General features: G+C 47.0%; 3 protein-coding genes, 1 long non-coding RNA gene and 2 other non-coding genes across 7 annotated transcripts in view; 5 read left to right on the top strand and 1 right to left on the bottom strand.

Moving 5' to 3' along the window:
* The first annotated feature begins 14 nt into the window (after nt 1-14).
* On the top strand, nt 15-2,176 carry LOC146428476 (uncharacterized). Its single transcript, XR_014856005.1, has 3 exons — nt 15-183; nt 563-927; nt 2,009-2,176. It is a non-coding gene; the product is annotated as an uncharacterized LOC146428476 (long non-coding RNA).
* A 2,861-nt stretch (nt 2,177-5,037) lies between these two features.
* Nucleotides 5,038-5,227, top strand: LOC146428477 (U2 spliceosomal RNA). The gene has a single exon (XR_014856085.1). It is a non-coding gene; the product is annotated as a U2 spliceosomal RNA (small nuclear RNA).
* A 1,946-nt stretch (nt 5,228-7,173) lies between these two features.
* On the top strand, nt 7,174-13,138 carry LOC146428478 (uncharacterized). Of its 2 annotated transcripts, XR_014856021.1 has the most exons (7): nt 7,174-7,263; nt 7,431-7,685; nt 8,503-8,540; nt 10,694-10,844; nt 11,402-11,744; nt 12,485-12,612; nt 12,917-13,138. XR_014856021.1 is itself a non-coding variant. In XM_085079390.1 (6 exons), the coding sequence occupies exons 1-5, from the start codon at nt 7,208-7,210 to the stop codon at nt 11,718-11,720; spliced, it is 819 nt and encodes a 272-aa protein (XP_084935516.1). In that variant the 5' UTR covers nt 7,174-7,207; the 3' UTR covers nt 11,721-11,744; nt 12,485-13,138. The 2 variants fall into 2 exon arrangements, 1 of the variants encoding a protein (XP_084935516.1); XM_085079390.1 differs by having other exon boundaries at nt 12,485-13,138.
* Nucleotides 7,840-8,030, top strand: LOC146428479 (U2 spliceosomal RNA). Its single transcript, XR_014856086.1, has one exon. It is a non-coding gene; the product is annotated as a U2 spliceosomal RNA (small nuclear RNA).
* Nucleotides 13,139-13,207: 69 nt separating the features above from the next.
* Nucleotides 13,208-15,237, bottom strand: LOC146428480 (uncharacterized). The gene is made up of 2 exons (XM_085079391.1): nt 15,108-15,237; nt 13,208-14,941 (listed from the first exon to the last, which is right to left on the bottom strand). The coding sequence occupies exon 2, from the start codon at nt 13,847-13,849 to the stop codon at nt 13,208-13,210; it is 642 nt and encodes a 213-aa protein (XP_084935517.1). The 5' UTR covers nt 13,850-14,941; nt 15,108-15,237.
* A 237-nt stretch (nt 15,238-15,474) lies between these two features.
* The window catches only part of NCOA3 (nuclear receptor coactivator 3), a 50,157-nt gene continuing 39,442 nt past the window's right edge, over nt 15,475-26,189 (top strand). Inside the window, exons 1-3 of the mRNA XM_085079392.1 lie at nt 15,475-15,593; nt 21,647-21,705; nt 23,844-23,883. The gene's annotated coding sequence lies outside the window, so the exon portion shown is untranslated. The remainder of the gene's footprint in view (nt 15,594-21,646; nt 21,706-23,843; nt 23,884-26,189) is intronic.

A 26,189-nucleotide genomic window follows, 5' to 3' on the forward strand; every position in this document is an offset into this window, starting at 1 on the left:
TCTTTTCCACGGGAATGGCACATCACCACTCTCGTGTAAGATAGGCAGTTTGGAGGAATCCAAGTGCACACAGACCTCTGCTTCTTTACACCTTTCATCTGACAGGATTCCTGCAGCATGCACACTTTTCAGGTACAATACCACATTTGGAACCTGGCTGCAAACGGGGCCTCTTTTACACACGTAACAAACTTTTCCACCCTTCTGACCTGCACACCGTGGCAAATGCCTCCTCACATCATAAAAACCATCTGACAACACTTCATAACAAGCCTCAAGATACACTATATCGCCTCTGTGTTACCTCACTCCACTCAGTCAGGTTTTCTGGGAAAAAAAAGGACTGTTTGAACCTTTTACAAACCTGCTGTGGGACTAAGAACACCGAGCTATACTGAGAGCAATCATAACAATCCATTCTTTACATTCATTTCAATTATTCACTACCCACAACAACACCTGTAACTCCTGCTTCAGGACACCACATCTATAGAAATACTGCACCACTGATATTAAAGGAAGTGAGGACAATAACCACATCAAATCTCTTCTTCCCCCACAGCAACGACCGTGGCCACATCTCCTTCTCTCTACCTCGAGGACACGCTCTGGGGAGTACCTGACAGCATAAGAGCTCTCAAGAATCTTCACCACTGTCAAGACAGCCACTTGACCCCAATGAATGCAGCATCTCCTGCAAGGACTGATGCTGCCACCACTGCAGCTTCTCTGCTTCCACACAGGGAACCCGGCAGAGCACGGCCACGACACCCTCTGCACGCTGCAGCTGGCCACAGCAGGGCAGGGTGGAGAGGGAGGCAGCAGCACTTTGGGGAGGCAGCAAAGAAAAGCCAGGAAGAATGACCTCTGAGCCAGGACGAGGCCAAGGCCCGTGGTGGCAATGACAGCAGCAGTGGAACTCCCCAGGTAACCGGTGGCAGCAGATGCACCCACGATAATCAAAGCGCTCCGGCTAACTGACCTGACGCCGGGTCACCCACGACCGTACCTCCAAAATGACCCGCTGTCACCACACCCTGCTGTCTAATTGCACCGGCACCGGATCACCCACGGCCATACCTGCAAACTGACCCACTGTCACCACACCCTGCTGTGTTTGCCAGCCTGGTGCTTTTTTCCATATCTAGAATGTGGAATTTCCGGACAAGGAGGTTGCTTTTTCAAAATTCTACATGTGAGGACGCTCCAGTGCTTTTCCTCAACATGAAAATTATGGCTTTTGGATTTTCTTTATGCCCCTGACAATCTGCACGCTTTTGGATTCTGGCTGCGTCGGTCTGTGTGCTCTATGAAAAACATTCTACCGTTTGGACCTTCCGAGAAACGGAAATCTTCCAGGATTTATGAAGCGATACAACGAAACCTTTTCTCAAAACTGTATTCTTATTCCCACCCCCTAAACTTTTATATAATTACACTCATCTATTTACATTATATCTATTTGCACTTATTATAGAGAAAATACTTACAAATCCATTGACACTTATGGAACCTCTCCTAAGACATGAGCCACATATTTACAATGTTCAGCTTGTACATTTTGACACTTCAATATCACATCAGACTTCTACACTCCAACCGTACACATCTACTCATATCAAACCTCTCTTTACATTAATATCTAATATCTGATTAGACTTTGTACAGAACAGCTAATAGATCTCTTTATTCTTTTTTTACATTCTGTCCTATATATCATCCTGCCTTATAAGTTAAGCTCTTTCATTGGTTCATTTATATACACAACACTTGTGTTTGCACTTTAAAATCTTCTATCTGCTTTGGCCTTGCATGGACAAGCTTATGCAGGACACACATTACTCTCTCTGTCTCATCTGCATGGTGCCCCAAGGAAGATTTTACAAGATCATTGTCTCAAAGGAACAACAGAAAAATGGCAACACCTCCCTAGCTCAACATTTCTTTTTCCTCTTTTCCTAATTGCTCTTCCCATTTCACATGTTGCCTTTTTAATGCATGTTTAAAGGAGTGCAATTAGCACTGCTCCAGAAGAATTTGGGAAGTGCTGCTTCTCCCTCTGGCTCACCGTGGAACAAAATCCAGACGCGAGATGCCGCTCTGTAGCTGTAGAAAACCTCCGGGTATTCATACGAACAATACACTAAATAAATGAAATTCTGTGCCTTCAAAGAAATTCCCCATGTCTGGAAAATCTAACAAAATACATTAAAAAACTCTCCTCATCAAGTATGTATCCATTTCAATGCTGAACAGACACACTTTGAACTTTTAAAAACTGCTGGCTTTGGTGCTACCCCTTCTTGCATTACAAAAATTGCAAATTCTGACCTCAAATCTGGGTTCTGGGGGACCATAGGCAACTACACCACAGCTGTCACCAGCCCAGATCCTACCTAGGCCCGTATGGGATACAGGTTCACCTTGGGGTTACACACAGCTGCTCTGGCAAAAATTCCTCCTGCAGGCACAAGATTACACGGCAGATGTTCTTAGGCACACCGTGAAAGGGGGAGCTTTCAATGGCACTCTGGGATGCAGGGGGCTGCATCACCCACTGCCCTCAATACCTCCAACTCATCCTTCCTTTCAGCTAACGGGCCACGGCCCCCCACCCTCTCCACAGCCCCCTACAGCCCTGTGGTGCCGAGTGCTGCCCTGGACAACACGACACCTGTCAGCTCTGGAGCCCAAATCCTGGTTTTGTAAGCCTGTGGTGGGACTCGGCAATAGGGACTGGGGACTGCACCTCTCCTGGGGTGACCTTTGGCTCCACTAACCTTGTGTGGTGACAATTCACACGGTAGCCAGGACTCTGCCCGTGTCACATGGGTTCACCCCCCATGCCAGTTAGGGCTCGCCGCTCCATACCCCACCTGTCCTGGACACGCTCTCACTCCCCCAGCAGAGGCACTACCCTGGGGCTCTGCACCCTGTAGACATTTACCTGTATCTCTCTGACATCCCCTCCTATGCCACCGCCAGCAACCCGCCTTGGGACCGGGCTCTGTCTCCCACACCCTTCTCCCTTCTGCTGCTCCCCATGCCTCTCCCACAAATGTTTACTAATGCATTCTATTGCTGATCAAACAGAGAAATAATTAACACATTCACACTTTTCATTAGGAGTTTATTTATTAAAGGAATCATGGGGAGTAATAAGCAAAAATAAATCGCATCAGCCTGCACTTACCATGCAGTTTTTCCTTGCTTAATAAGGTGATGCTGAACTCTCTCAGCAGGACTAAAAAATCCAGCTCTCCGGTTTAATAAAAGCCACCTTAGACCCACTGGGCCCAAAACTGTAAGAAATGTCACACTTGTTTTATAGAGCTCTGCAACTAGTCACATTGGATACTGCTTTCGGGACTGCCACAATGACAGTCTTGCCATCCTGGGAAGCTCTGGCTCTGAAGAGCCTGCTTGCTGGCAGCTCCCGCAGCCAAAATTTATCCAGTATCTTCAGCACCACCTTCATGCCACCCTAGGCAGCTGAACCGGGACACCCAGGACATTCCAGGCAGAGGTCCCTGCAGAACCATAAAAATCGTTCAGTGCTTTGCAAAGCAAAGCTCAGAGGGATACAAGGCATTTTTCAGGAAAACCCACCAAAAACCCAGAAATTTTAGTGACCGAAGAACACGCTTTTTGGAATGCAACTGCAGCCCGGCTCGTACCGAACGCTACGCCTATCCACACTTTTAAGGGTGTGGAAAATGCCTTCAAAAACAGGTTATCCCATGACCACCTCCCACTGACAGGATCCTTGGGGCAACTCTTAGATTTTTGCATGTTCAACTGACAATAGGAAAACGGGACAGGTGTTTGGGATTTCTCTGAGCACAGTCTAGCAGCTGACAATACCCTTTGGGCTTTTACTTTGGTATTTTTATAACCTGGGGTTTTAATTATTTTCTGACCTCTGCTTGTCATGGGCCTCAAGCATCCTATTCCAGCCTCTTGGCTTCATTTGCCGTCTTCCACCGCATTTATCCTCGCATGGAAACTGCTAAAAAGCACAAAACAATGACACACGCTTCACACTTCAAACGCAAATAAATTACAATTACGAAAAATCTCGCTGCCACTTTTCTAAACTATTCATCACAGACTTTAGAAAAAGCAAAGGTGATCTGTCCCTGACAGGACCCCGCTGGGACACCCGAGCGGGCTCAGCGGGGCGCGGGGAGGCAGGCGGCTTTGGGGACGATTCACAGACGCGCTGCCGCTGCCCGCAGGGACACAAGCCGTACCACCGGCTGCGGCTCCGCTCCCGCCCGCCCCCGTGGCCGCAGTGCCTCCCCCGGCGCCTCCCCCGGCGCCTCCCCCGGCGCCTCCCCCGGCGCCTCCCCCGGCGCCTCCCCCGGCGCCTCCCCCGGCGCCTCCCCCGGCGCCTCCCCCGGCGCCTCCCCCGGCGCCTCCCCCGGCGCCTCCCCCGGCGCCTCCCCCGGCGCCCCCCCCGGCGCCTCCCCCGGCGCCTCCCCCGGCGCCTCCCCCGGCGCCTCCCCCGGCGCCTCCCCCGGCGCCTCCCCCGGCGCCTCCCCCGGCGCCTCCCCCGGCGCCTCCCCCGGCGCCTCCCCCGGCGCCTCCCCCGGCGCCTCCCCCGGCGCCTCCCCCCGCGCCTCCCCCGGCGCCTCCCCCGGCGCCTCCCCCGGCGCCTCCCCCGGCGCCTCCCCCGGCGCCTCCCCCGGCGCCTCCCCCGGCGCCTCCCCCGGCGCCTCCCCCGGCGCCTCCCCCGGCGCCTCCCCCGGCGCCTCCCCCGGCGCCTCCCCCGGCGCCCCCTCTTTGCCGGGGCGGAACCCGAATGCGGACGGGAGGGAGAGCCAGGGGTGGGGCTGTGCGGATTCAACAGTCACAGCACAAACGGGCTGCTCGGAAGGGTGGCTGTGAGATTTGCGGGCTTCCAGGGCTCTGTGCTTGTGAGGCGCGGGCAGGGGAGCGCGGAATGCAGCGTGGGAGGAGCTCGGGAACAACGCGAGGGCGGTGGGCGAGTCTGGGGCGAGAGCGGGTGGGGACCGCCTTTGGAATTCCCTGTGTATCGTTCCTCGCCTTTTTGGCTAAGATCAAGTGTAGTATCTAGTCTTATCAGTTCAATATCTGATACGTCCTCGATGGGAGGACTTTATATTACAGGATTTTTGGGCTCGGGAGTCGGATCCGGAGCTTGCTCCCTCCGCTCCGCGCGTGGTCCGGGTATTGCGGTGCCTCCGGGAACGGTGCACCCCGCCGGGGACCTCTGGTCGGTTAAAAACACATTTAAACCCGAGTAAACGTGATTATCCGCACTTAAGGGTAAACCGCAGCTCTCCGGACCCCTGAGAAGCTGCCAAAGCTCGGGCGGCTGTGATTCTCTCCTCCCTTCTCCTCGCAGGGTGCCGCGAAATGGCGGCGCTTCCCCCGTGCTTTTGCGTGCTATTTGGGTTAAACTCCGGGATCTCGCCGCTTTCTGAGGGGGTTTCCGATTTATATCAGGGTAATAGAGGACATTAATGTCATTTAAATGAATCTGGGAGGGGATTTGGGGCAGTTTTGTCACATAAACACGTGAAGGAGGTGAGCAGCGGGGCGGGGGAGCCGCACGGCTTTCTTTTTGCAGCTCTTTGACCGCGGATGTTTCTACGATGCAAATAAAAATCTCAATTCTTTTTAAAAACACCGATTTTGTTTATTTGTAAAGTAAAAAAGGTGCAGAGCTTCATCACAGCCGCTTCGGCAGCGGCTGGGAGGTCCTGGGGTGACCTAGGAGATCCCGGAGTCCCCAAAGCCGGAAAATTCCCTAAAGCCCCTCCCGACCTTCCCCGGTTTCCTCAGCAATTTTGGGGGCGATGTGACAATTTTGGGGGATTTTCGGGCGTTCCCCGCGTCCTCCCCGGGATTTACCCCCTCCCCTGCTCTTACCGCAGCCCCGAGGGTCCCTCTGCTGCCCCCGAAAAGCCTCAAAAAGGGGCAAGAAATCCCCGATCCCCCCTGTCCCGAACCTGCCCGGCAGAGCGGCGTTGGCCCGAACCGCGCCTCATGAGGGAATATGCAAATTAGTAGACCATGGGCGGGGTTTGGGGGGCAGGCGTGGTTATGCAAATGAGAGAACGCCGGGAGGGAGTGGCTTCATGGGAGTAAAGGGCGGGGTTATGCTAAATAGATGACATCATGCGCGAACGGCATCTTGGGAGAAACGGGCGGGGTTATGCTAATTTAGATTACCTCATGCGCGAACGGCATCTTGGGAAAAGGGGGCGGGGTTATGCTAATTTTGATTACCTCATGCTCGAACGGCATCTTGGGAGAAAGGGGCGGGGTTATGCTAATTTTGATTACCTCATGCGCGAACGGCATCTTGGGAGAAAGGGGCGGGGTTATGCTAATTTAGATTACCTCATGCGCGAACGGCATCTTGGGAGAAAGGGGCGCGGTTATGCTAATTTCGATTACCTCATGCGCGAACGGCATCTTGGGAGAAAGGGGCGGGATTATGCTAATTTCGATTACCTCATGCGCGAACGGCATCTTGGGAGAAAGGGGCGGGGTTATGCTAATTTATATTACCTCATGCGCGAACGGCATCTTGGGCGAAAGGGGCGGGGTTATGCTAATTTAGATTACCTCACACGTGAACGGCATCTTGGGAAAGAAAGGCGGGGTTATGCTAATTTAGATTACCTCATGCGCGAACGGCCTCTTGGGAGAAAGGGGCGGAGTCATGCTAATTTAGATTACCTCATGCTCGAACGGCCTCTTGGGAGAAAGGGGCGGGGTTATGCTAATTTAGATTACCTCATGCGCGAACGGCATCTTGGGAGAAAGGGGCGGGGTTATGCTAATTTAGATTACCTCATGCGCGAACGGCATCTTGGGAGAAAGGGGCGGGGCCATGCTAATTTAGATTACCTCATGCGCGAACGGCATCTTGGGAGAAAGGGGCGGGGTTATGCTAATTTGAATTACCTCATGCGCGAACGGCATCTTGGGAGAAAGGGGCGGGGTTATGCTAATTTAGATTACATCATGCGCGAACGGCATCTTGGGAGAAAGGGGCGCGGTTATGCTAATTTAGATTACCTCATGCGCGAACGGCCTCTTGGGGGAAATGGGCGGGGTTATGCAAACTAGCCGAAACGCGGCGCGAGTTGCAGTCTCGGTAAAGGGGCGGGGTCATGCAAATTAAAGCACAATCCCGCATGAATGGCGTCTGGGGAAAAGAGGTCCGGCCATGCAAATTAGATCACTGCGCGCAGCGATCGGCGGCATCATGGCGGATGAAGATCGGTGAGGCAAACTCGAATCCTTAGCGGCGCGAATGGCATCTTGAAAGCTTTATTGGGGGATTTGCAGAGTTTAGGCCTCGGTGCGCGGGGGGAAATGGGGTTTCAAGCCTTTCCTGAGTCCCCGAAAAAAGACCTTTTTTCCATTTTTCCCCACACAAATAACCGCAGCTCCTCTCAGCCCCGGCTCGGCAAATCCAACCGCATGGTCCGAGCGGCCAAAAGCCCGAGCGCGGCACCTTCGCCGTGCCTCTGCCGGCCTGTCCGGCCCCGCTGGCCGCGCCGAGAATCCATGAAAAATCTCCTGCAGCTCCCGAGCCTTTCCGCCTCTCCCGGAGCTCCCAGCGCCTCACGAGCTTCCCGCGCGGCCGGCCGGAGCGGCGGGGTGATGCATATTAGAGACACAGAGCACCGCCGTGATTTCGGGTCAGTGCTTCAGAAACATGTGCTGACAGTGCGGGAACACAGCGGGAAAGAGTCTCTAAATTGCTGGAAAGGAGGTGCGGGGCGGCGCGGGGGAGACAGCGAGGTGTGTGTTTGTCGAGCGGGGTGCCGCCGGGAGTGGGGGAAGGAGATTGTCATCGCCGCTCGGCCGTTTGGCTAAGATCGAGTGTAGTGTTTATAGTTATTTATTCGGTTTTGGGTACGTCCTTGGTGAGAGGACTTTATGTTAAGCGGGTATTTGAGCTCGGGAGTTGGGTCCAAAGCTTACTCCCTCGGCTCCGCTCATCGTCCCGGTATTGCGGTGCCTCCGGCAGCGGTGCATCCCCACCGGGGACCTTTCGACTGCCAAACGCAGACTAAATGCATTCGGAAACACTAAACATCACAAGTCTGTGGGTATTCCTCCCGCGAGTTCCTGGCAGGGGCTCGCTGTCATCCCGGAGCTCGCTCTCACGCCCGGTGCATCTTCCCGGCAACGCGGTGCCTCCGGGAACGGCGCACCCCGCACGGGGACATTACGGTAGTGAAAAAGCACAAGGAGAGAGCGGTTGCTTAACTGCTACGTATATTTGTCGCAATATCAGACGTTATTGTGTGACAAAAGGTTTGTGGCGCTTCCGAAGGTGCCGCGAAGGCAGCGCTGTAGGTTGTGGATCCCGTCCGTCCTTCTGCCTCAGCGCCCGCAACATCTCGTGCCTTAGCCCCGCCTGTCCCAGGGGCTCTGTTATAGGGCGCTAATAACGGCGAGATTAATAAGTAGGTTACAGTGAAAAGGGACACCGCAAGTCTGCTTCTGCAGGTGCTACCGGAAATACCCGAATGGTGGAGAGAGCGAGAGTAAGTATGTCAATTCATAACGTATCTTTCTATTCTTTAGCAAGTCAAACCACCTGCTTCCACAGCACTTCTGAGCTTCATTCTCGCTGTTTACAGAAAACTCTTACAGGCCTGTCTGTGACTGACGTGATGGCTGCAGCGCCACGATGGTCCATATCAACAGTGGCTGCTTCTTTCAATTCTCTTTTTTCTGGTATACTTTCTTCTTACTAGATACTTAAGTCATCTCCTTCACTTGGGTAGCAGCATTCGTAAGGCACTGGGTACTATACTGTGGCTTGGGAATAAATGGCCGGCCATAAAGGTAGTAAACAGCTTTGCTGCAAGACAGAAAATGTTTGCAACATCTAACAAAAAGGTGGTTTTAGCCTGTGATTTTGTAATTATGGAACATGTTTCAGCTACTTCACATACAACACATGAAAAATTATTTATTGCTGAAACTCAAAAAGGCCGCTACTTCTGCTGCGACAAACTGCGGCCACCTGGATATGTGTCCTTCCCTAAAAAACAAGAAATGGACAACAGAAAAATTGCAGGAGTTCCTTACCTCACGATGTTTTTTTTTTTCTCTTTTTCTTCCTGCTCTTACCTTCTCATATCTTCGTTTTAATGCACATTGGAAGGACTGCAATTATCAGTACGGGGGAACGAATCCTGAAGTGCTGCTTCTCCCTCTTGCTTGTCATGTCACAGAATGCACCCGGAAAATACCATTCTATACCGTACAAAGTTCCAGGTATGGATACAAATAATACAAAAACTTCATGAATTACTTTCCCCTACATAAGATTGCCCATGCTTGTAAAATCTGTAGGAATACATAGCAAAAATTGCAGATAAGGTCTGTATCAATTTCAATCCAGAACACCATCATTTTAAATTCTTTAAAAAATACAGGTTTGGATGATGGTGCTACCACTTCTTACATTACAAACTTTGGCAATACCGATCTCAAAACTGCTACACGTTTCTCCAAATATTTTCATAAATACTGGACAGTAAATAAGGTGTTAAGCTTTATACCTGAACTTAGTTATTACCTGTGTGTAGACTGCGTAACGCACACGTGGCCTGCTGAAAAACACTTCAGCGTTAAACCCGATTCTTGCGGCTACATTCTGAGAGCTGCTGTGAAGTGCACCTCCTAGAAGAGGCACGTACAGAAATTTGGCTTTCGCGTGGCCTACAAGAAAGAAGTGAAACCTTACTGGTTCTTTCAATGTCATCTGAAAGAAAGCACATCTGTAATTTTAAATACTGAAGGGTAACTGTCTTGACCTTCCTCCCCTGCACCCTCGGTGAGGCACTGCATGAGGCTTCGTAGGGTTTATCTCAGCCTTGGCACAAAATGCTGCATGGCTCCTATGGTGGGTAACTTACAGTGTGTGTTCCACGTGCTATTCCGCTTAGCCGAGTCACACATAAGCGAGGAAGATGCTCTAAGGGGTACTTGGGAGGTACTGGTTGTGTAATCGTTCATTCTGAATGGGTCAGCAGCCCACAGCATGCCTCTGATGGAACTGTTCTCTGAACATTAAGTTGTGTTGCTGCGACCAATACACCTCAGCGATACTTTGCTCTACTTTGTACATTGAACAGCTCTCTGCTATGCACACTTCTGGTATTGGCTTAGCCCAAGAAGCCGTGGTCTGAGGGAATCCTTCTCGAGGCCTGCTGACAGCACTTCAGTTTAAATGTCAGCAGCTTCACTACTCATCTCTTTAGAACTTAGTGGCAGGAAATCACAGATCTGTTTTTCTTATCTGCCCCATACAACAGGCAGTATATTTATTCTTACAAATAGGACGCTGACATCTCTTACCTGGAAGGATTTCCCTCTTTGGTCAGCAGCGTCTTCTGTCTCCCTCTTCCTGCTGCTCGCTCATCCCAAAACAGAACCTGGCTGTCACCGGTGTCTCTTTTCAACAAGTAGGAAATAGTTCCACCCTACAGCCTTGAAGGCAGTTTGGAGAGAGGCCCCAGGACTCCAAGGCCACCCACACCCTACTTCCTGGCAGCTTTTCTCTGCAATAATTCCCACAATGGTCAAAATTTTAGGAAGCGCAATCCCACATTTGCCCGTGGCACCTGCCTGGGAACGATGGCTCTTGTCCACACAAATGACAGATTTCCAGCCTCATCTCTTGCAGGCACATTGGAAGAGCCTCTGGGAGTCCAAGCACACACAGAGCTCTACTTCCTGGCATCTTTCATCTGGGAGGAATCCTGTAACATTCACCACTTTAACAAGAGGAATCCCACATTTGGACCCTGGCTGAAAACACTGCCTCTTTTGCACAGGTAGGAAACTTTTACACCCTACTGTCCTGGACTCGCTTGCAAATGCCACTTGACGTTATGACAACCATCTCACAACGCCTAATAATAACCCACAAGATCAGGTATATAACCTGTGTCTTACCTCACTACATTCAGGTGGATTTTGTGGGAAAAAACCTCACTGTTTGAACCTATCTACAAACCTGTTTAGTGGGATTAGGGACAGCAAGCTATGTTCATATAGGTCATAGAAATCCTTTCTTTGCACTGGTTTCAATTATTCACTACCCACAACAACAGTTCTAACTGCTGGTTCAGGACACCACATCTGAAGAAATATTGCAAGCATGATATTAACGGAAACAAAACCAATTACCACACGAAAACTGTTATTCACCCAGGACAATGAACGTGGCCACATCTCCCTCTCTCCACCTGGAGTACAGACCTTGGGGAGTGTCTGACAGCATAGGGACTACATAGAAGCTTCACCCCTATGCTGACAGGCACTTGACTGCAACAAAAAATGCTTATAATGCATGTATTAATGTTACTTTCTCTACTGCTTGACTTTTCAGGTGCTCTCCACGCCAGACCCCACCAACACGGGACAATGCAGCATCTCCTGGAAGAACTGATGCTGCTACTGCTGCTGCTGCCACCGCCACCACCACCACCACCACAGCTACTCTGCTTCCCTGGAGGGAACCCAGCACAGCACAGCCCCGACACCACCTCTGTGACACAGCTGGCCGTGGCAGGGCAGGCTGCAGTAGGAGGCAGCAGAAGTGCAGGGAGGAGGCACAGAAAGCCAGGAACGACCTCCGATCCGGGCCCAGCACCGTGACCGGCACCGTGCTTGGGGATGAGGAGCGCGAGTGGATCTCCCCAGGGTAACCCCTGGCAGCCGATGCACTCATGGTAATCTGTGTGTTCCCAGTAACCCACAGTGCACGGGATCACCGGCAGCCGTGCCTCTAAGCTGCCCGAGTTTCACCACAAACTGCTGTATTTAGCAGTGTGGGGCTTTTTTCTTTTCTGCTATGTGAAAATTGGGGTGATGGGGGTTGCTTTTTAAAATTATCCATTTCAGCATTTTTCCACTGCTTTTCCTGAGCATTACAGCTACTAGTTTGGAATTTCAGTTTAGCCCACAACAACGTGGAGAGTTTTGGATACTGCCTGCATCATTTCATGAATGACCCACACTGCACCACTTTGCACACATCTGTTGCTCAGTAGATGCACTCACACTGGACAACTTTGCAAACAACCATCTCCCATGGGAGAAACAACAGGTGACCGTAATCCCCGTTCCCTGCTGCCCTGCACTGCTCCGGTAGGTAGAACAGAGGGGCAGAAGGAAGGTGTTTGTAAGGTTTTATTTCACTTCTATGCTCGTTTGCTTAAAAATAGAGTACATTAATATCTATACTTTCAGCCTGTTTTGCCATCGCCCTCCTCCTCCTCCTCTTATTTCTGCTGTATAATTAGGTATCTGCCCTTAACTACTTTTCTGTGCTTCTGTTAAGGATGCAGCATCGTTTCACCCAGACATTAGGTTTGCTGTTTCATTACTCAATATTGTTCTACACCACTGCTTTGGTTATGGCTATGAGAGAGAAAAGCACAATTCCTTTTTTTTTTATTTTTTATTATAGGACTCATAAGTGTGCCACAGCTTTGCAGAAGCAGGCCACAGAAGAAGAGTGAGTCAGAGCAACTGCTGCCCGTGTAAAGCCACATGACAATGGCACACTGGAGGACCCTGGCCTCTTTAACAACTCATGTGAGTACTCATTCACCATTTTCAAGGACTCTCAGATGCCTAAATCATACCACAAAAAAATGAGGAAAGAACCCAAACAGGAACATCCTACTATTTACCACAGGCTTTCTGCTCTCATCCCCTCTATTTTATTGCCATTTCATTCCCTACATTCTTTACATCCTGATACTTTTCTTACATGATGGAAGATCAAAATCATACATGGACAACACAAAATTTGCAGGACTTCCCTTGCTCACAATGTTCTTGTTTACTCTTTTGCTACTTGCTCTTCCCATCTGATATCTGCTCTTTTTGAATGCAGCTTTAAAGGCCTGAAATTATCAGTGCTTACAAAGGAGTTCTGAAGTGCTACTTCTCCATCTTGCTCGTCGTCACGCAGAACCCAGCCGCAAGATGCCGATCCGTAGCTGCATAAACTCACAAGTATGGCTATAAATACGAGAACAAAAGCTTCATGAAATACTGTCCTTTAGACAACATTTCCCATGGTTTGAAAATCTGGCTGAATATATAGAAAAACTGGCATATCCAGTCTGTACCCATTTCAATATAGAACACCATCGCTTTCAACTCTTAAAGTGTGTGAACGCCATCACACCTCGCGCTGCTGCACCTTGGAGTGGCAGGCGGGGGGCGAGGGGCGGCAGGTGGAGAAAGATCCTACCGGTGCTTTCCTCCCCTTCACTGTCTGCCGCTGAAACATCGGGGTGCCGGCTTTTGCTCTCCGTGGTAAAAAACCGGCCTTCTCGTCGGGTATTGTGAACTTTGCTACTTTGCGACTTGGTATCCTGGTGTTTTGAAACTGGGCAACCCCAGGCAGGGGAGGAGCGGGGAGGCGGCCAAGAGGGGCAGGAGCCCGCTCCGGTACCGCGCGGCGCCGGGTGCTCCTCGTCCGCGACCAGGACAGAGCCGCGGCCGGGACAGGCCCCTGCCCGCGCGACTCCCACCCGTCACCGGCGCCGGGGACCCCACCACCCGTGTCCCCGCGCTGGAAAACGCCGCGTAAAATCACGTTGATACAGCGGCGTAGTCCAGGTCGAGTCAGGCAGCCGAATAGCTGCCCTTCTGAACCCGACCGCGACTCTGACGCCGACTCAGCTCCTACACCAGCCATGTCCGCACACCGGAAAGCGCCGCGCGAGATCATGCTGCAAGCGCGGGGTCGGGGTAAGAGTCGGGCTGAGGCAGGCGGAAACACGGCTTCCTGACGAGACGGGTCCTGCCGAGGCACCATTTTGTCCTTCTCCAAAGCGCATGACCGACCGCTCTCTCGGGAAGGACGGCAGTTCCCGCCGGGCGGCTGCAGTACGTCATTCTCACCACCAGGTGGCAGCAGCGCCTTAAGTACCAGCCAAGATCCCAGCCTGTATCACGCTGAGACGGAAAGAACCTCTGACTCAGAGCTGTGTCTATCGCCTTCATAGAGATAAGATTTTCTTGCATTTCAAACCCCTTTATTGTTTAATTTCTAGATACGCGAGAGTTATATTTGCATTTTTAAACTCTCTATATCTATATTTACAATTTCTTATCCTCTAAGGGACTGTATATAATACAGTAGATACAAGGGTTGCATTTCAAAAGCCAATTTTTAAAACAGTTGCAACTACCTATCTATCTATCTATCTATCTATCGAGAAAATGCAAGCTACGTTTCTAACTTGTTTTTCTGCACAAACATACCTCTTCAGCTTGAAAGGATTTGGGAGCTGTAAACTCCCTTTTTTTGCAAGGACCCCACCTAACCCCTCTGATACCCTACTCACCTTCTGCTCCACTGCATCTTCACTCTCCGAGTGACACTGGAGTCCCCCAAATGACATTATCACCCCCTAGACTCCAACTTCTTCCCTGTTCACTCATCCCAAAAGAAGGCAAAAAGGAATCAAACTAGCCCGGACGGCAGCATATTGCTTTAATAATACCATTTACGTACATATATCCCACCTCCGAGAGGGGCCTCTGCTAGGAAAACAAAGGGAGGACAGCCCCCCAAATGGTTAAAGTCCCTCCCCGGCTCCTGTCGTGCGAGATTGTGGCTGCCCCACAGCAAAGGGGCAGTGTGTTCCACGACGGTGCCTCGTCACACGCTCAGGCTCTTCTCTGACTCGCTCCTCCTCTTTTCTTGCGCTCCAGGCAGTGCCAGATGCCGCATCCCTTGCCCGTGATGCTCCCGCATGAAGATCACCTTGCGCGCCTGGAGAACACGGGTGTATGGCGATCGGAGTCTGCGCTTACAGACCCACCGCGACCGCTCCAGCCCTCGCGATGCTGCTGCACGTCTCACTGGCACGGTCGATGAAGCCCAAAGGTAAACTCTGAAAAACTGAAGAGTCACACGAAAGACGATTTTTTGGTCATCCGGTTCTCTCACGGCTGCGGCCACACAAAGGGCGATTCCAACATGCACGAACACACACTGCGCACAAACAAAACAAGAACCGAACACCCCCTAAGAACCACGCCAACAGGACCAGAGATACAATCGTTACCCGCAGCTGGAACCCGCCACAAACAGGGGGGCATCACAAGACCCAGGTCTGCTACCGAACCGTATTTTGAACTCTGGTGCGCAGTAAAACACTCCTTATGATAGGGACGCGGCATTCTGTGACCTCAAGGCGCACCGAGCAAGTGACGCGGGAACGTGCCCGGGAGTGCACGGGCAGCTTCTCCTGGGACCGCTTCCTCCTCCCCGTTTGAGCGCGCTCTACCGCGAGGAGTGCGGCGGTGCGGAGGCGACACCGCAGCGCCGGCGCCGGCCCGAGCCTCACGGCTCCGGCAAGGAGCCCCCGCGCCGAGAGGAAGCGGGTCCCGTGAACGCATGCGCGGGGTCGCACTACAGCTCCCACAATACCTCGCGCCGCCTGGTGTCTCCGCTCGGGTCCCGATTTAAATCCAGGCACCGAAGAAAATGGCGGTGCGGAGCTGAGTGTGGGGGAGACGGAGATGTAGCTCAGCTTTGGCTCATTTCCCAGGTGAGTGGGGTTTGGAGGGAGGGAGTAACGAGTGGAGGGAGGAGAGTTCTACTTCGCGTTCCCCTGCTTCTGCTGCCGGAGTGCGATTGGGATGGCGGAGGGAGGGCTACGCCTTGCCGGGGAAGGGAGAAGCCTGGGGGTGGCCCTGAGGGGCGGCTCTTTTCTGTCTTTCGCCCCCCTCCTCAATAAGAACGTGGCTCCCTCAGGGGAGGAGGAAGGGGAGCGGCGATGGCTTGCGTGTGAGGAGTGTTCCTAGCGCTGGGGATGAAAGGATTCCCGGGGCAACGTGTGCCTGCCTTTACCTCCTTCTAGCTATTGTAACTACCGCTGACTTCAGTTCGAAGGGGCATTCCTGAGGCGGTGGCGAGGAATTGATGTGTGGAGCGAAGACTTCCCGTATCGCTGTGCGATGCGTGTCTAAGTATGGTGATTTTGGGTGGAGGTTCCTCGTAGAACACTAGGAGGCTCGAGGTCGCTGTGAACTTGGCTTTAAAATCGTCTGACCCACGCTTTCTCAGCCTGAGCAGAGGCGGGGTGTGGGTGAAATACCTCGGTTACAATGCCCCCCTCTGCCATTCTTCTGGCTTTCACTGGTACTGAGGCGATTGCAAAGACCTCGATAACTACATTCTCCTGGTCATCCTGTAGCCTCGGTAAGTTTCACAGCTGACTTCTCTTGTCTCCTTATCTCTGGTAGTAAGGACAGGGATGGAAAATACTGCAAACAGAAGGTTGATTTCCATGCTTCTTCATCATTTCGGCCTCGTAGCTCTAATGAAACTGTTTTGTTGAGGGGCGGAGATGAGATTCCCTCCCCCCCCGAGGTCGCAGGCCACTTCAGGTGTTACTCTTTATGGGACATCAAGGAGGTGATTTTGAGTTAGAAGGTAGCGTGAGGTACGTTACCTCCGATCATTGCCACAAATTTCTTTCTCCGGTTCCACAGTGGATTAGGTTCGTGGTTTCTGCTCCTACTCCTAAACGTAGTCAGGTTCTCTTTTAAGAGCAAAGCTTCTCCGTTTGTGAGCTCATATTCGAACTCATTTGAATCCTCAGTATCTCCTTCCTCTTTTACGTAGAAGTACACGGAAAATAGTATTTTGGGTTGTAACTGGAATAACGACACAAAGCAAAAGGAAATATCAGAAGTGTGAGGGATGGTAATATCTACCTATAAGGGACCTATAATAAAGTTAAGCTGTATTATACAACAATTAAACTTGCTACACTGTGAGATGGATTCTTTACAATACGACTAAAATTCTGTCATCATTGTTGTAAAAATAAATATTTTCTCACCAAATATTTTCAACTTCAAACGTGCTGCTTCCCATGAAACAGAGCTGTGTGTTCTGAATGTAAAAGGTAGCTTCATAGAAACAAATAGTATATCAGTGAAAAGGAGAGAATCAAGCCTTGTGTTTAGAGCAAACAGTTTAGAGCAAAATTGGGTGCTTTTTGGTTTTATTTCATTTTTTGTTACTCTTGTTTGTTTTGAACAACGCTGTGCATTACAGCACATGCTTATTGTATTTACTGTTACCTGTTTGACCAATGGTCAGTTCAACTGAGTGTTGTAAACAATGCCTTTCAACTCTCTTAGTACTACTGTGGATTTTTTAAACTAGTGCCGGTGAGTTCGATGCATTCGCTCACGGTGATGTGAAGATAGAGGCTGTGGGATGCAGTAAGTGACAGACAGAATAAACTTGACATTCAGCACCACTTTAAGTACCTCTCCCGATTATGGTGCGTCGTTTCCACTCCGATTTCGTTTGGAATATCGCTTGCATGCATTTTGGCCTCGCTCATGGCTTTGCGTCTAACTGTTCATTTGAAGCGCTCGTTCATCCTGGCGTTGGATTTATTAACTCAGAAGTTTCGCGTTGCCTACTTATCTTTTTTGTATTGTGTCGCTGACGTATACCCTAACGTACACCTGAGACAAAATGCAGATTAGGAAAGAGAAGCGAATCTGGTTGACAATGGAACCGTACCTTTTGGTCGTGTTGCATTTTGTTCATTAATAATGGACAAGAAATCGCTGTTGCAAAACATTCAGGATTGAATTCATAGAAAAGGGTGGGTGTGACTGTTTTTATTTTTCAAGCACCCTGGGAAAGGAAAGGTGTCTAGATTATGTTTGCCTGCAAAATTAAACCATTCGTAGCGTGTGCCAAGGCATTGGATGCTACAGTCTGACGCTGGAGGTTGCTTCAGCTCGTGCATTTAAATTAGTTTGTCTCAAAAAGGTGATCTTAAATGACCATATGATATGGGATCTTCCGTGTTTTATGCTCAAGCTTTTAAAAATATTTAGAAATACCTTAAATATTCCTCTGACTTGTTTTAGTATTAAAATAAAATTGAGGATGGGGGGAGGGGAAGTATTGTCTTCTTTACAGCAAGGATACAAGAGGGTGCTGAAGAATATCTAACCCGAACGCTGGGGGAGCCTGCCTGTTTAGTTTTTTCATATGTTCTTCTCCCCTTCCCCTCTGTCTAGATCTATTGATGTTTCTACATGTGTAGTAGGAAAGAGACAATTATAAAAGACTTTAACTGCTACGGATTTCAGTCTCCAATGGAATATGTTTTCACTCACTCTTGATTTTTGTATGCTGCATTTAGTTGAGCAAAGATACATCAAATTATTTTTGGAACCGTATAAATGCGAGGTGTATTTCAGATGGACGCTGTTATCTTAATAACAATTGATTTAATTGGTGACTTCTTCAAATTTACATTTGTCAATAAAAATGATTTTTGAAAAGTGACGCGAGACAAAATTGCCTTGCCTTCAGTCTCATGAGGGGTTTTTAGTCTTTTTTGTGCACCGTGTGTAATAACAGAATGCCCTGCCTCACTGAAATGTCACAAAGTGATTGAACACGTAATGCGACAGGGATTGGGTTGGGCGACTTTTGTAGCAGTGTCTTTTAATGCAAGGGTTAAGCAAAAGACGGAACTATGCAATTTACTTGCCAAAAAAAAATTAATTACATGTTCTCTCCAGTTTTGGGGAACCTATTGTTCAGAACAGTCAGTCAGGAGAAGAATTCTGCGTTCGTTCGGTGTGAGTCTGGAGAACTAAATAAATCTAAGTCAAAGGTAGCATTCTTCCACTTTTGTCCTGTGCACTCAATTTGTAAGTCTAACACCTTGCTGATTGCCCTATGGAGTCTATTAACATTTTAACATTGCTGGTTTTTTCAGCACATTCTCTGGAGGCTAGTAAGTCACAGACAAAGGTAAACTGCTACTTGCTTTTGGCTCCTATATGTGTGTGTAAGGGGGTAGCAGCTATGCATATAAACTTTTTCTAAAACCTTTTAGACAGACGTTAGGAGCATACGTCTGTGTGTGTGTGTGTGTGTGTGTGTGTGTGTGTGTGTGCACGCACGCGCACACATCACCAATCGGTAGGTAGAAATGCTGTATTGTTTTTATTTTAATCTAATGGAAGAAGTAGTAGGGTTCAAAAATTAATTTCTCCTATTAACAATGACAACTTTAGGATGGTTATTAATTTCTGGCAGCTTACATCTTAAGGAGATGATTTCAAACAAAAATATGTCATTTCTTGGCCAATGATTTGGATACACTTTTCAGATGTCTTCCCTTATAATAATTTTTATTTTCCCATAAAGGCTAGGCTAGAGAGGTTCAATGGAAATCTTGGTTTGTAGGTTTTCTTGTGCTCGGTCCTTCTTTGCTGCCGCAATGAACTGAAGCAGATGTAGCAGCATCTTTTTGTTACTGTACTCTCCTGGGTTTATCTTCTGTGGCAGCCTTTTGATGTTCAGAGTGGAGATTTCTGGCTCAATGGGCAGATGTCAGCATATGGCTTAACATTCTGAGGTAGTAATTGAAAGAATCCCCTCCTAATCAGTGTTTCAAGTATTTATCTAGTCACAGATTCAAAGGTAACAAATAATGGCAACAAAAGCAAGGGTACTTTATCTGCAAACTGTTCACTTGATTAAAATAGAACTAAGCCAGCATCACCTGTTAACCTAGAATGTACATTTGATCCCTGCTTTAAAAAGGAAGGCAGTTTCTCGAATCAGTGCGCAGAAAAATGGATGAAGAAAGCATCTTCACTGGCAGAAGTTGCTTCCAAAGACTTTTGTATTACAACTGTAAGTTTTGTGTTGAACCCCCTGATCTTCAGCAATGTACGTTTGAGGCTGATGAATAACATTTGTAGAGGTGAGGTGCAGAACTAGTGCTTACAAACTTGCCAGACTCTTATCGGTTGCGCAAGACGGTAAGCAGATAATAGGGACGATGCTTGGGATTCAGGAGAATGGAAAATGAGTGCAAATATGAGGAAGTTGAAGGACAGACATCACTCGATAGAAACAGAATGGCTTGTGTTGTCATCCACTGTCACTGTCATTTCTGTTCAAATGTACAGCTACATGGTAGCTTTATCAACTGCTTTGTCTTCTCTTACCTATCTGTCTGTCTGGAGCTGAACCTCATGTGACCTCTATCAACATTAATACACAATATGATAATATTTCAGATGGGCCAAGCCATGTTTTCAGTTTATGATCAAAGTTTTTCCCTTCCGCCTCATTTTAGCCCTGCGTTATAACAGTGAAACTTTTGCTTTAACCTGAAGAGTCTGTCTAGGTGGAAGTGGAAGCTTGTTTGAGCAGTATATTTGAGAGAGCTTTTCAAAAATCTTTAAAAGCAGTGGAATATTTTCTTTCAGGCATATTTTCTTTCTTTAGAAAGGAAAAAATGTTTTAGGTTCTGGCTTAATAACTGCTTTGCAAGAAGAGAAATATGAAAAGGAACCGCAGACATTCTGGATGTCAGCCTGAGAAATTTTCCACTATTTCCTTTAATAATATGCAGGCATGCTTTCGCTGCTGGAATTTCAGTTAGGAATCCTTTTCTGACTGAAACTTCAAGCTGTTTGGTGAGCAAATGCTTGCTGAAAATCAATCATCAGTAAATAAATACGCAAATTTATAGGACACAGTTTCAAATATGGCCATCTTACCTGCAGCTTCACGGAAGTGATGGAAGTGGGAAAAGTGGCACGTAACAGTAATTGACTTTTTTTAAGCTCACGGAACAGTGTTTCCTAGCCTCCAAAAGAAGCACAGCAGAACCCTCTTGTTTGGTAACGGCACTGTAACACACAGCTGCAAATTTTTATTTCTTTTTTCCTGTTTTATGTCTGCCTCTATGTTACAGTTGTGCATGTATACAGTTATGACGAGCTCCTCAGTGATTCCTCAGGGCAGGTACTTGATTGAGTTAACTATGGATGAGACTCTTTGAAGAGTGGACTGTCCAAAAGTCTAATTTCCAGTGTGTGACTTAAAACTGGAATTGCATTTTCGCTGACACGCAGGTTTCACTGGTATGGAAGTTCAGCAAATGTTTTACTTTATGCTACAGCAAACCCGTGACGTGAGCTGACTTTATCAGCGGCAGAACGCTCCTAACATTTGTTTCTGATAAGAATCCACAAATGTTCTACCTAGAATAGGATCTCTTGAACATTAACTGACTATGAAATGTATGTGGTTGGCCTTTCCTGCTGATTTGAGTTTAAGGAAAAAAAATGGGGTCTTGAAAATGCAGTTTACTTATGGAATAAACTTTAATGTCTGACTGCTAGTTTGCTATAATTAACTATTAACCTTTTCGTTAATCCGTCGTCTTTAAACAGAACTGGTTCTCCTTAGTGTTTCTGTTAACTAGCACTCTCCAATTCTGTATGTTTCATTCTTATTGACATTTCAGTAATGAGTCATTTCTTTCTTCCTCTTTCATAGCTCATGAGAACTGTAGCACACTGTATAGAGAGAAACCCTTTGGGGCGACACTACTCCTTAGTGCAGACTTGACTTGAAAGTTTTTTCGAGGTGATGAGCTTGCATGTGTGAGACCGGGAGTATTCTGGCACACCAAAATAATTGTGCCTGCGTTTTGCATTACGTTTGCATTAAGCTTCCATTAACTTTACCTGTTTTAGAGAATCTGGAAGAAGATGCCAAACTTATTTTCCTAGTTATGTGCTATCGCAGGGTTTCTTTGGTAGACTCATTTCCTTGACCGACAACTGCCCTCTGGATTAACACAATGAGTGAGTTAACATTTTTTAATTTTAACATTTAGTAATACATTATTTTAGGCTACTTCATTTACCGCTATGTGGACTTGTGTATATGTAGCCTTAATCACTTCATTTCACACCCAGTATATGGTGCATACCACAGGGCAAGTTTTTTAAAATATTTCTAAAAAACCCCCCAATCTGGTATCTTCTTCCTTAAATATTGAGATACTAATAGAGGGCAGATGTATTTGTTACAGATCTGTTGCACCAGATTGGTGGTGCCAGCTGAGGATGTACTGCATTTGTGGTGGTGTTACTATGGCAACTGCCTCGCAAGAGCTGTCTCAAGGTCACTCATCAGTTGTAGCCGGGGGTGCTTGCTGCTTAAGCAAAATATCTACACCAAAAAATTCAGGAAATTATAATTCTGCTTTGAAAAAGCAACAATACCGGTGCAAAGCAGTATTTTATTTTTTGGGTCAAGGGAGAGAGTCTCTTTCATTACTTTCTTTTAGGAACTATCTTAGAATTCATGAGAGAAACAGACTGATACTCCACGGCTCTTAAAGATTTCTTGAGGATGTAGCTAGTTAATATCTTTTAACAGGAGCAGGTCAGCTAAGATCATAGTGGGAATGTTTTATTCTAATATATGTACAGGCTATAGCCAAAACAAATTCGAGCTTAGGTGTAATAATTGCCTTGGCAGCTTTAAAGGCCTTTCTGTTTGTTTGTTTGTTTGTTTGTTTGCAGTACCAAGGCTGGTTCAACTTTCTAATGTAGTATTTTGAATATAAGGTTGGATACTTTACTATGGTCACACTCACTGCCCTGAAACTTTTCTATTATGGAGCCTTGATATTTAGTAACTCCAGTCTGGTCTAGGGTTTTTATTTTACTGAAATAATAAACTTGAAAATCAACACCCACAGAAGCCACACCCACAGAAGAATACAGCTGAAAAGAGGCTTGTTCTAACTCGCCTAGTATACTAAGGTAGCATTTTTAGCATATTCGTGCTACATTAATGGACTCACCTCTGAGCCAACAATTTCAGAAACTCCTCTGACTTTTCTCCGTGTGCTTGCATTGGAAATCCTCGTGCGTTTCTCACTGTTCCGGTAGCAGTCATCTCAAAGGGTTTCCGTGTCTGCCATATGTATATAAATGTGCCATGGCATCTGCTGCTGCCAAGGCTATGTCTATAAAAAACAGATAGTTATATGCCCATCTAACTTCCTGACTGCTCATAATACTTTCTCACATACTAAGTTACTGTTAATGAGAAAGCAAATGACTAAAGTTATAAATGGACCGTGTTGAACTTCATGTGAACCTTAATACCTTTTCCAGCTTATGTGAGGATTCTATTGTGAATTGTGTATTGTCTAACTGGTTTCTCACTGATTTAAAGTACTGAAATTACTGCCATTGCTTTGTATGCCTTTTAGATATCTAAATTTGTTACTTCACAAATTTGATGCAAAGTTAAGGCTTGAGATGGACTTTCTTAGTCTGAGCGAGATCTTTTTCTTCCTGGCGGCAAAATGCATTGCTGAAGACATTAAGATAACTGAAATGTGTTTATTGTCAAAGCCTAAAACAAACTTGCTGTGTTTATTTGGCCTTTGAATAAAGCTAGGGTGGCAGATGAGGTATTTTGCTGTAGTGTGAGATGCTATGGCCTTACAGAAGTTTCCAGTGTTCTTTGAGCTTGGTTTTATGTGTATCCTTTTTCTGCTTATTGCAAACTCTTTTATTGACTTAAATGGTAAGTTTGCTAAATACTTTTTAGAAATAAGGTGGATCTCAACTGAAACAACTCTGCACTGAGCAAAAGCTTAATGCATATAGATTTGGTCAACTTCAAGAAAAAAACCTCAAATACTTCTTGTTCTGGTGGTAGTTTCTAGTGTGGCTTGGTTACCTCAGTATTTTTTTATTTTTCTCCTCTACAAATTTAGATTTGGTAACTATATGCAATAATTAAAGTCAGTGTGGTGATTGAAGAAGAAGCCATTGTGACTTAAGAGAACTTTCTTTTCAGTGTGACTGACTGGATCTATCACTAGCACTTGATTTAGGAGACTTCAGGAAATTCCTGAACAGTAGATCGTAAAGTTTGAAGGTATGCTAAAACACATTTGTATGCTTTTTCTTTCTAGGCATTCCTACTGGCTTCTGTTGGAGAGAATACTATGCTAGGTAAGTTATCAGTCAGAACTGCTTTGTTTTCTCTGCATCCATTCCCATAAACCACTGGTATTTAGGGAGTTAATAAAAGGAGAAAATAATTTCAGTTCCCTTAGAGAAATAAAGGTATTTTCTTATGTTCCATATTAATACGGTATATCATTTGCTCTCTTCCGCCTCCCTTAAACTTGAGGAAATGCATGGTGTGAACTGGCCTTGACATGCGTCACGGTCTCCAATGCTATTAGGCTTTTGGGGAACACTTGGACCATTAAAGGATGCCCCTCCTAAGCTGTGGGATGGAGTGGTAGGATCCTTGTGTGTATATATCTGCATTTGGTTTTTAATTCTATCACCAGACCTAGAGTTTTCTTATTCCTGAAGTAACCTGTAATTGTTCTGAGCAAAGAGTTCACATGATTTTGAACTTTTCACATGATTTTGATTTTGAAAGACTAGTGATGAAATAGGATTTCTTAGCTAAATCTGTTCGGGGCTCGATACAGATATAATGCTAATCGCTGTTGGGTATTGTCTGTTTGAGGTTTGGTCATCGCTTATGGGGTAACCAATTCAGCCTTGAATACTCGAATAGACTATTGTGTCAGCTGCTACACCTGTGGCTGGAGAGTAGTCTCCAGCAACAGGATGTTGTCTGGACATTCTCTTCTGTGAGATTTTGGTATCAAGAAAGGAAGCTGCTCCTCCTTTGGAATAATCTCTTGTCATAAGTTCGGCCTCTACGCTCAGCAGTTTACCAGGTGCCCTGAAATAAAATTCAGGTGAGCATCGGAGCACTGGTGCTATGCATGGAAAACTTGAACTATTTTGATTTCCTTTCTTCATTAGCTTCTTTTGGTTTTAGTAGTTTTGGATCTTGTACTCTCAAATTGGAGTGTCTAGTTATGCCAAAAAATCATAAACTTCATTGACAGGGCTTTATTATGAGATGAGAGGATACCAAGATTTAAGATTAAAAACAAAGAGGATGTATGGTTTTCAATACATTTTTAAAATAATCTATTTTAGTAGCACGATGGAAAAAGATGGAAAGTAGGGTTCTCAAAAGCACTCTTAGGACACCAGGCATTTAACTCTCCTTAAAGCCAGATTGTGGGATTCAGAGTACACTCACGCAGTAGGAAACCCTGTAATGGATAGATGCCTTCCCCCCTACCCTCTCCCCATAGCACAAACACCTTATCAGAATATGAATCGACATTTTTAAAAATGTAATGTTTCCAGCGTAAAATAATACGCTTGCTGACATTAATTCTACAACTTAATTCTTGTGCAAATGCAGGAATAAACGTTCGTAAGTACTGCATCTGCGAACTAGCAAAATGTCCCTAACACGTGGCAATGTGATCTACGGAGCATATTTCTTTCATGCTCGTGGGCCCACCCTTATGGATGGGTGTAAATATTTTGCGACAGTTAAATCAGTGATTTAAATGCCAGTTTAAGGTCTGCTCTGAAAGAATGTTCTTAATCAGAAGTTGAGATCTGCCATAATATCAGTGTTGTCATATCTGTCAGCATATCAGAGTTGCTTACTCTTCTTTGGCAAGGACCCATGTGTCCTAATTTGAATGTCCTTGGAACTCCCTGAGTACCCGTGCTGGGCAAAGGCCAACTTAAGATACAGGTCCTCAACAGACTTCAGATTTCCATTTATGAGATGATTATCTATTAATATATAGTAAATTGAAAGTGATTGCCGTGTAACTGCTTATGAGACTCCGTGGGACTGGTACCCATCAGTTCACAGGAAATACTATTATAGCCTTATTTGTGTGTTGTATAATCGGCTTAATTAAGAATGTGCAACATGGGTTAAAGAAGTGTTGATAGTTGGAGCTGACAATACTATTTGAAGTTCCTTGAATGACCGCACATCCTTAATATTTCAGTGTAACTTTTTATATGTCTTTAAAGAGCTTATGGAAAAAATAGTATAATTTGCCATAAGGAAATTTCTACTCTGTTTGCCAAGCAAGGCAGTAGTCATCTGGAATCCTGCAGAGCGGGACGCCACCTTGGTCACTGAACTGAGTACCCCTTCTGCGTGGCTTACCCCTTGTTCGCGTGGGCTCTTAGTGCTGTTGGCTGAGACGTCCAGCTACCGTTTCAAATGAAATCTTGAATAAGGAGGAAGTGTGGCCTTTGCTGAGGCCTTGATCCTGCTGCTGCCTCATGCTTTGTGGATGTTGTGTATGGGTGTGGCAGTATAACTGAGAAAAATGTCCCCATTCGCTAGCTGCTGTGATGGCAGGCACTTTAACTGCTTTGTAGCTGGCAAGTTTATAGAGAAGCTG

Source organism: Lichenostomus cassidix, chromosome 20 (genome assembly GCF_008360975.1).
Source record: "Lichenostomus cassidix isolate B80296 chromosome 20, HeHo_3.0, whole genome shotgun sequence".
Taxonomy (NCBI): Eukaryota; Metazoa; Chordata; class Aves; order Passeriformes; family Meliphagidae; genus Lichenostomus; species Lichenostomus cassidix.

Excerpts from the sequence above, each read along its gene's own strand:
- LOC146428480 (XM_085079391.1), bottom strand. The coding sequence starts at position 13,849 with ATGGTGCCTCGGCAGGACCCGTCTCGTCAGGAAGCCGTGTTTCCGCCT.
- LOC146428478 (XM_085079390.1), top strand. The coding sequence starts at position 7,208 with ATGCAAATTAGATCACTGCGCGCAGCGATCGGCGGCATCATGGCGGAT. Across the intron at positions 8,541-10,693 it reads GAATGGTGGAGAGAGCGAGA|GCACATTGGAAGAGCCTCTG; the intron begins GTAAGTATGTCA and ends CATCTCTTGCAG. Across the intron at positions 10,845-11,401 it reads ACACTGCCTCTTTTGCACAG|GTGCTCTCCACGCCAGACCC; the intron begins GTAGGAAACTTT and ends TTGACTTTTCAG.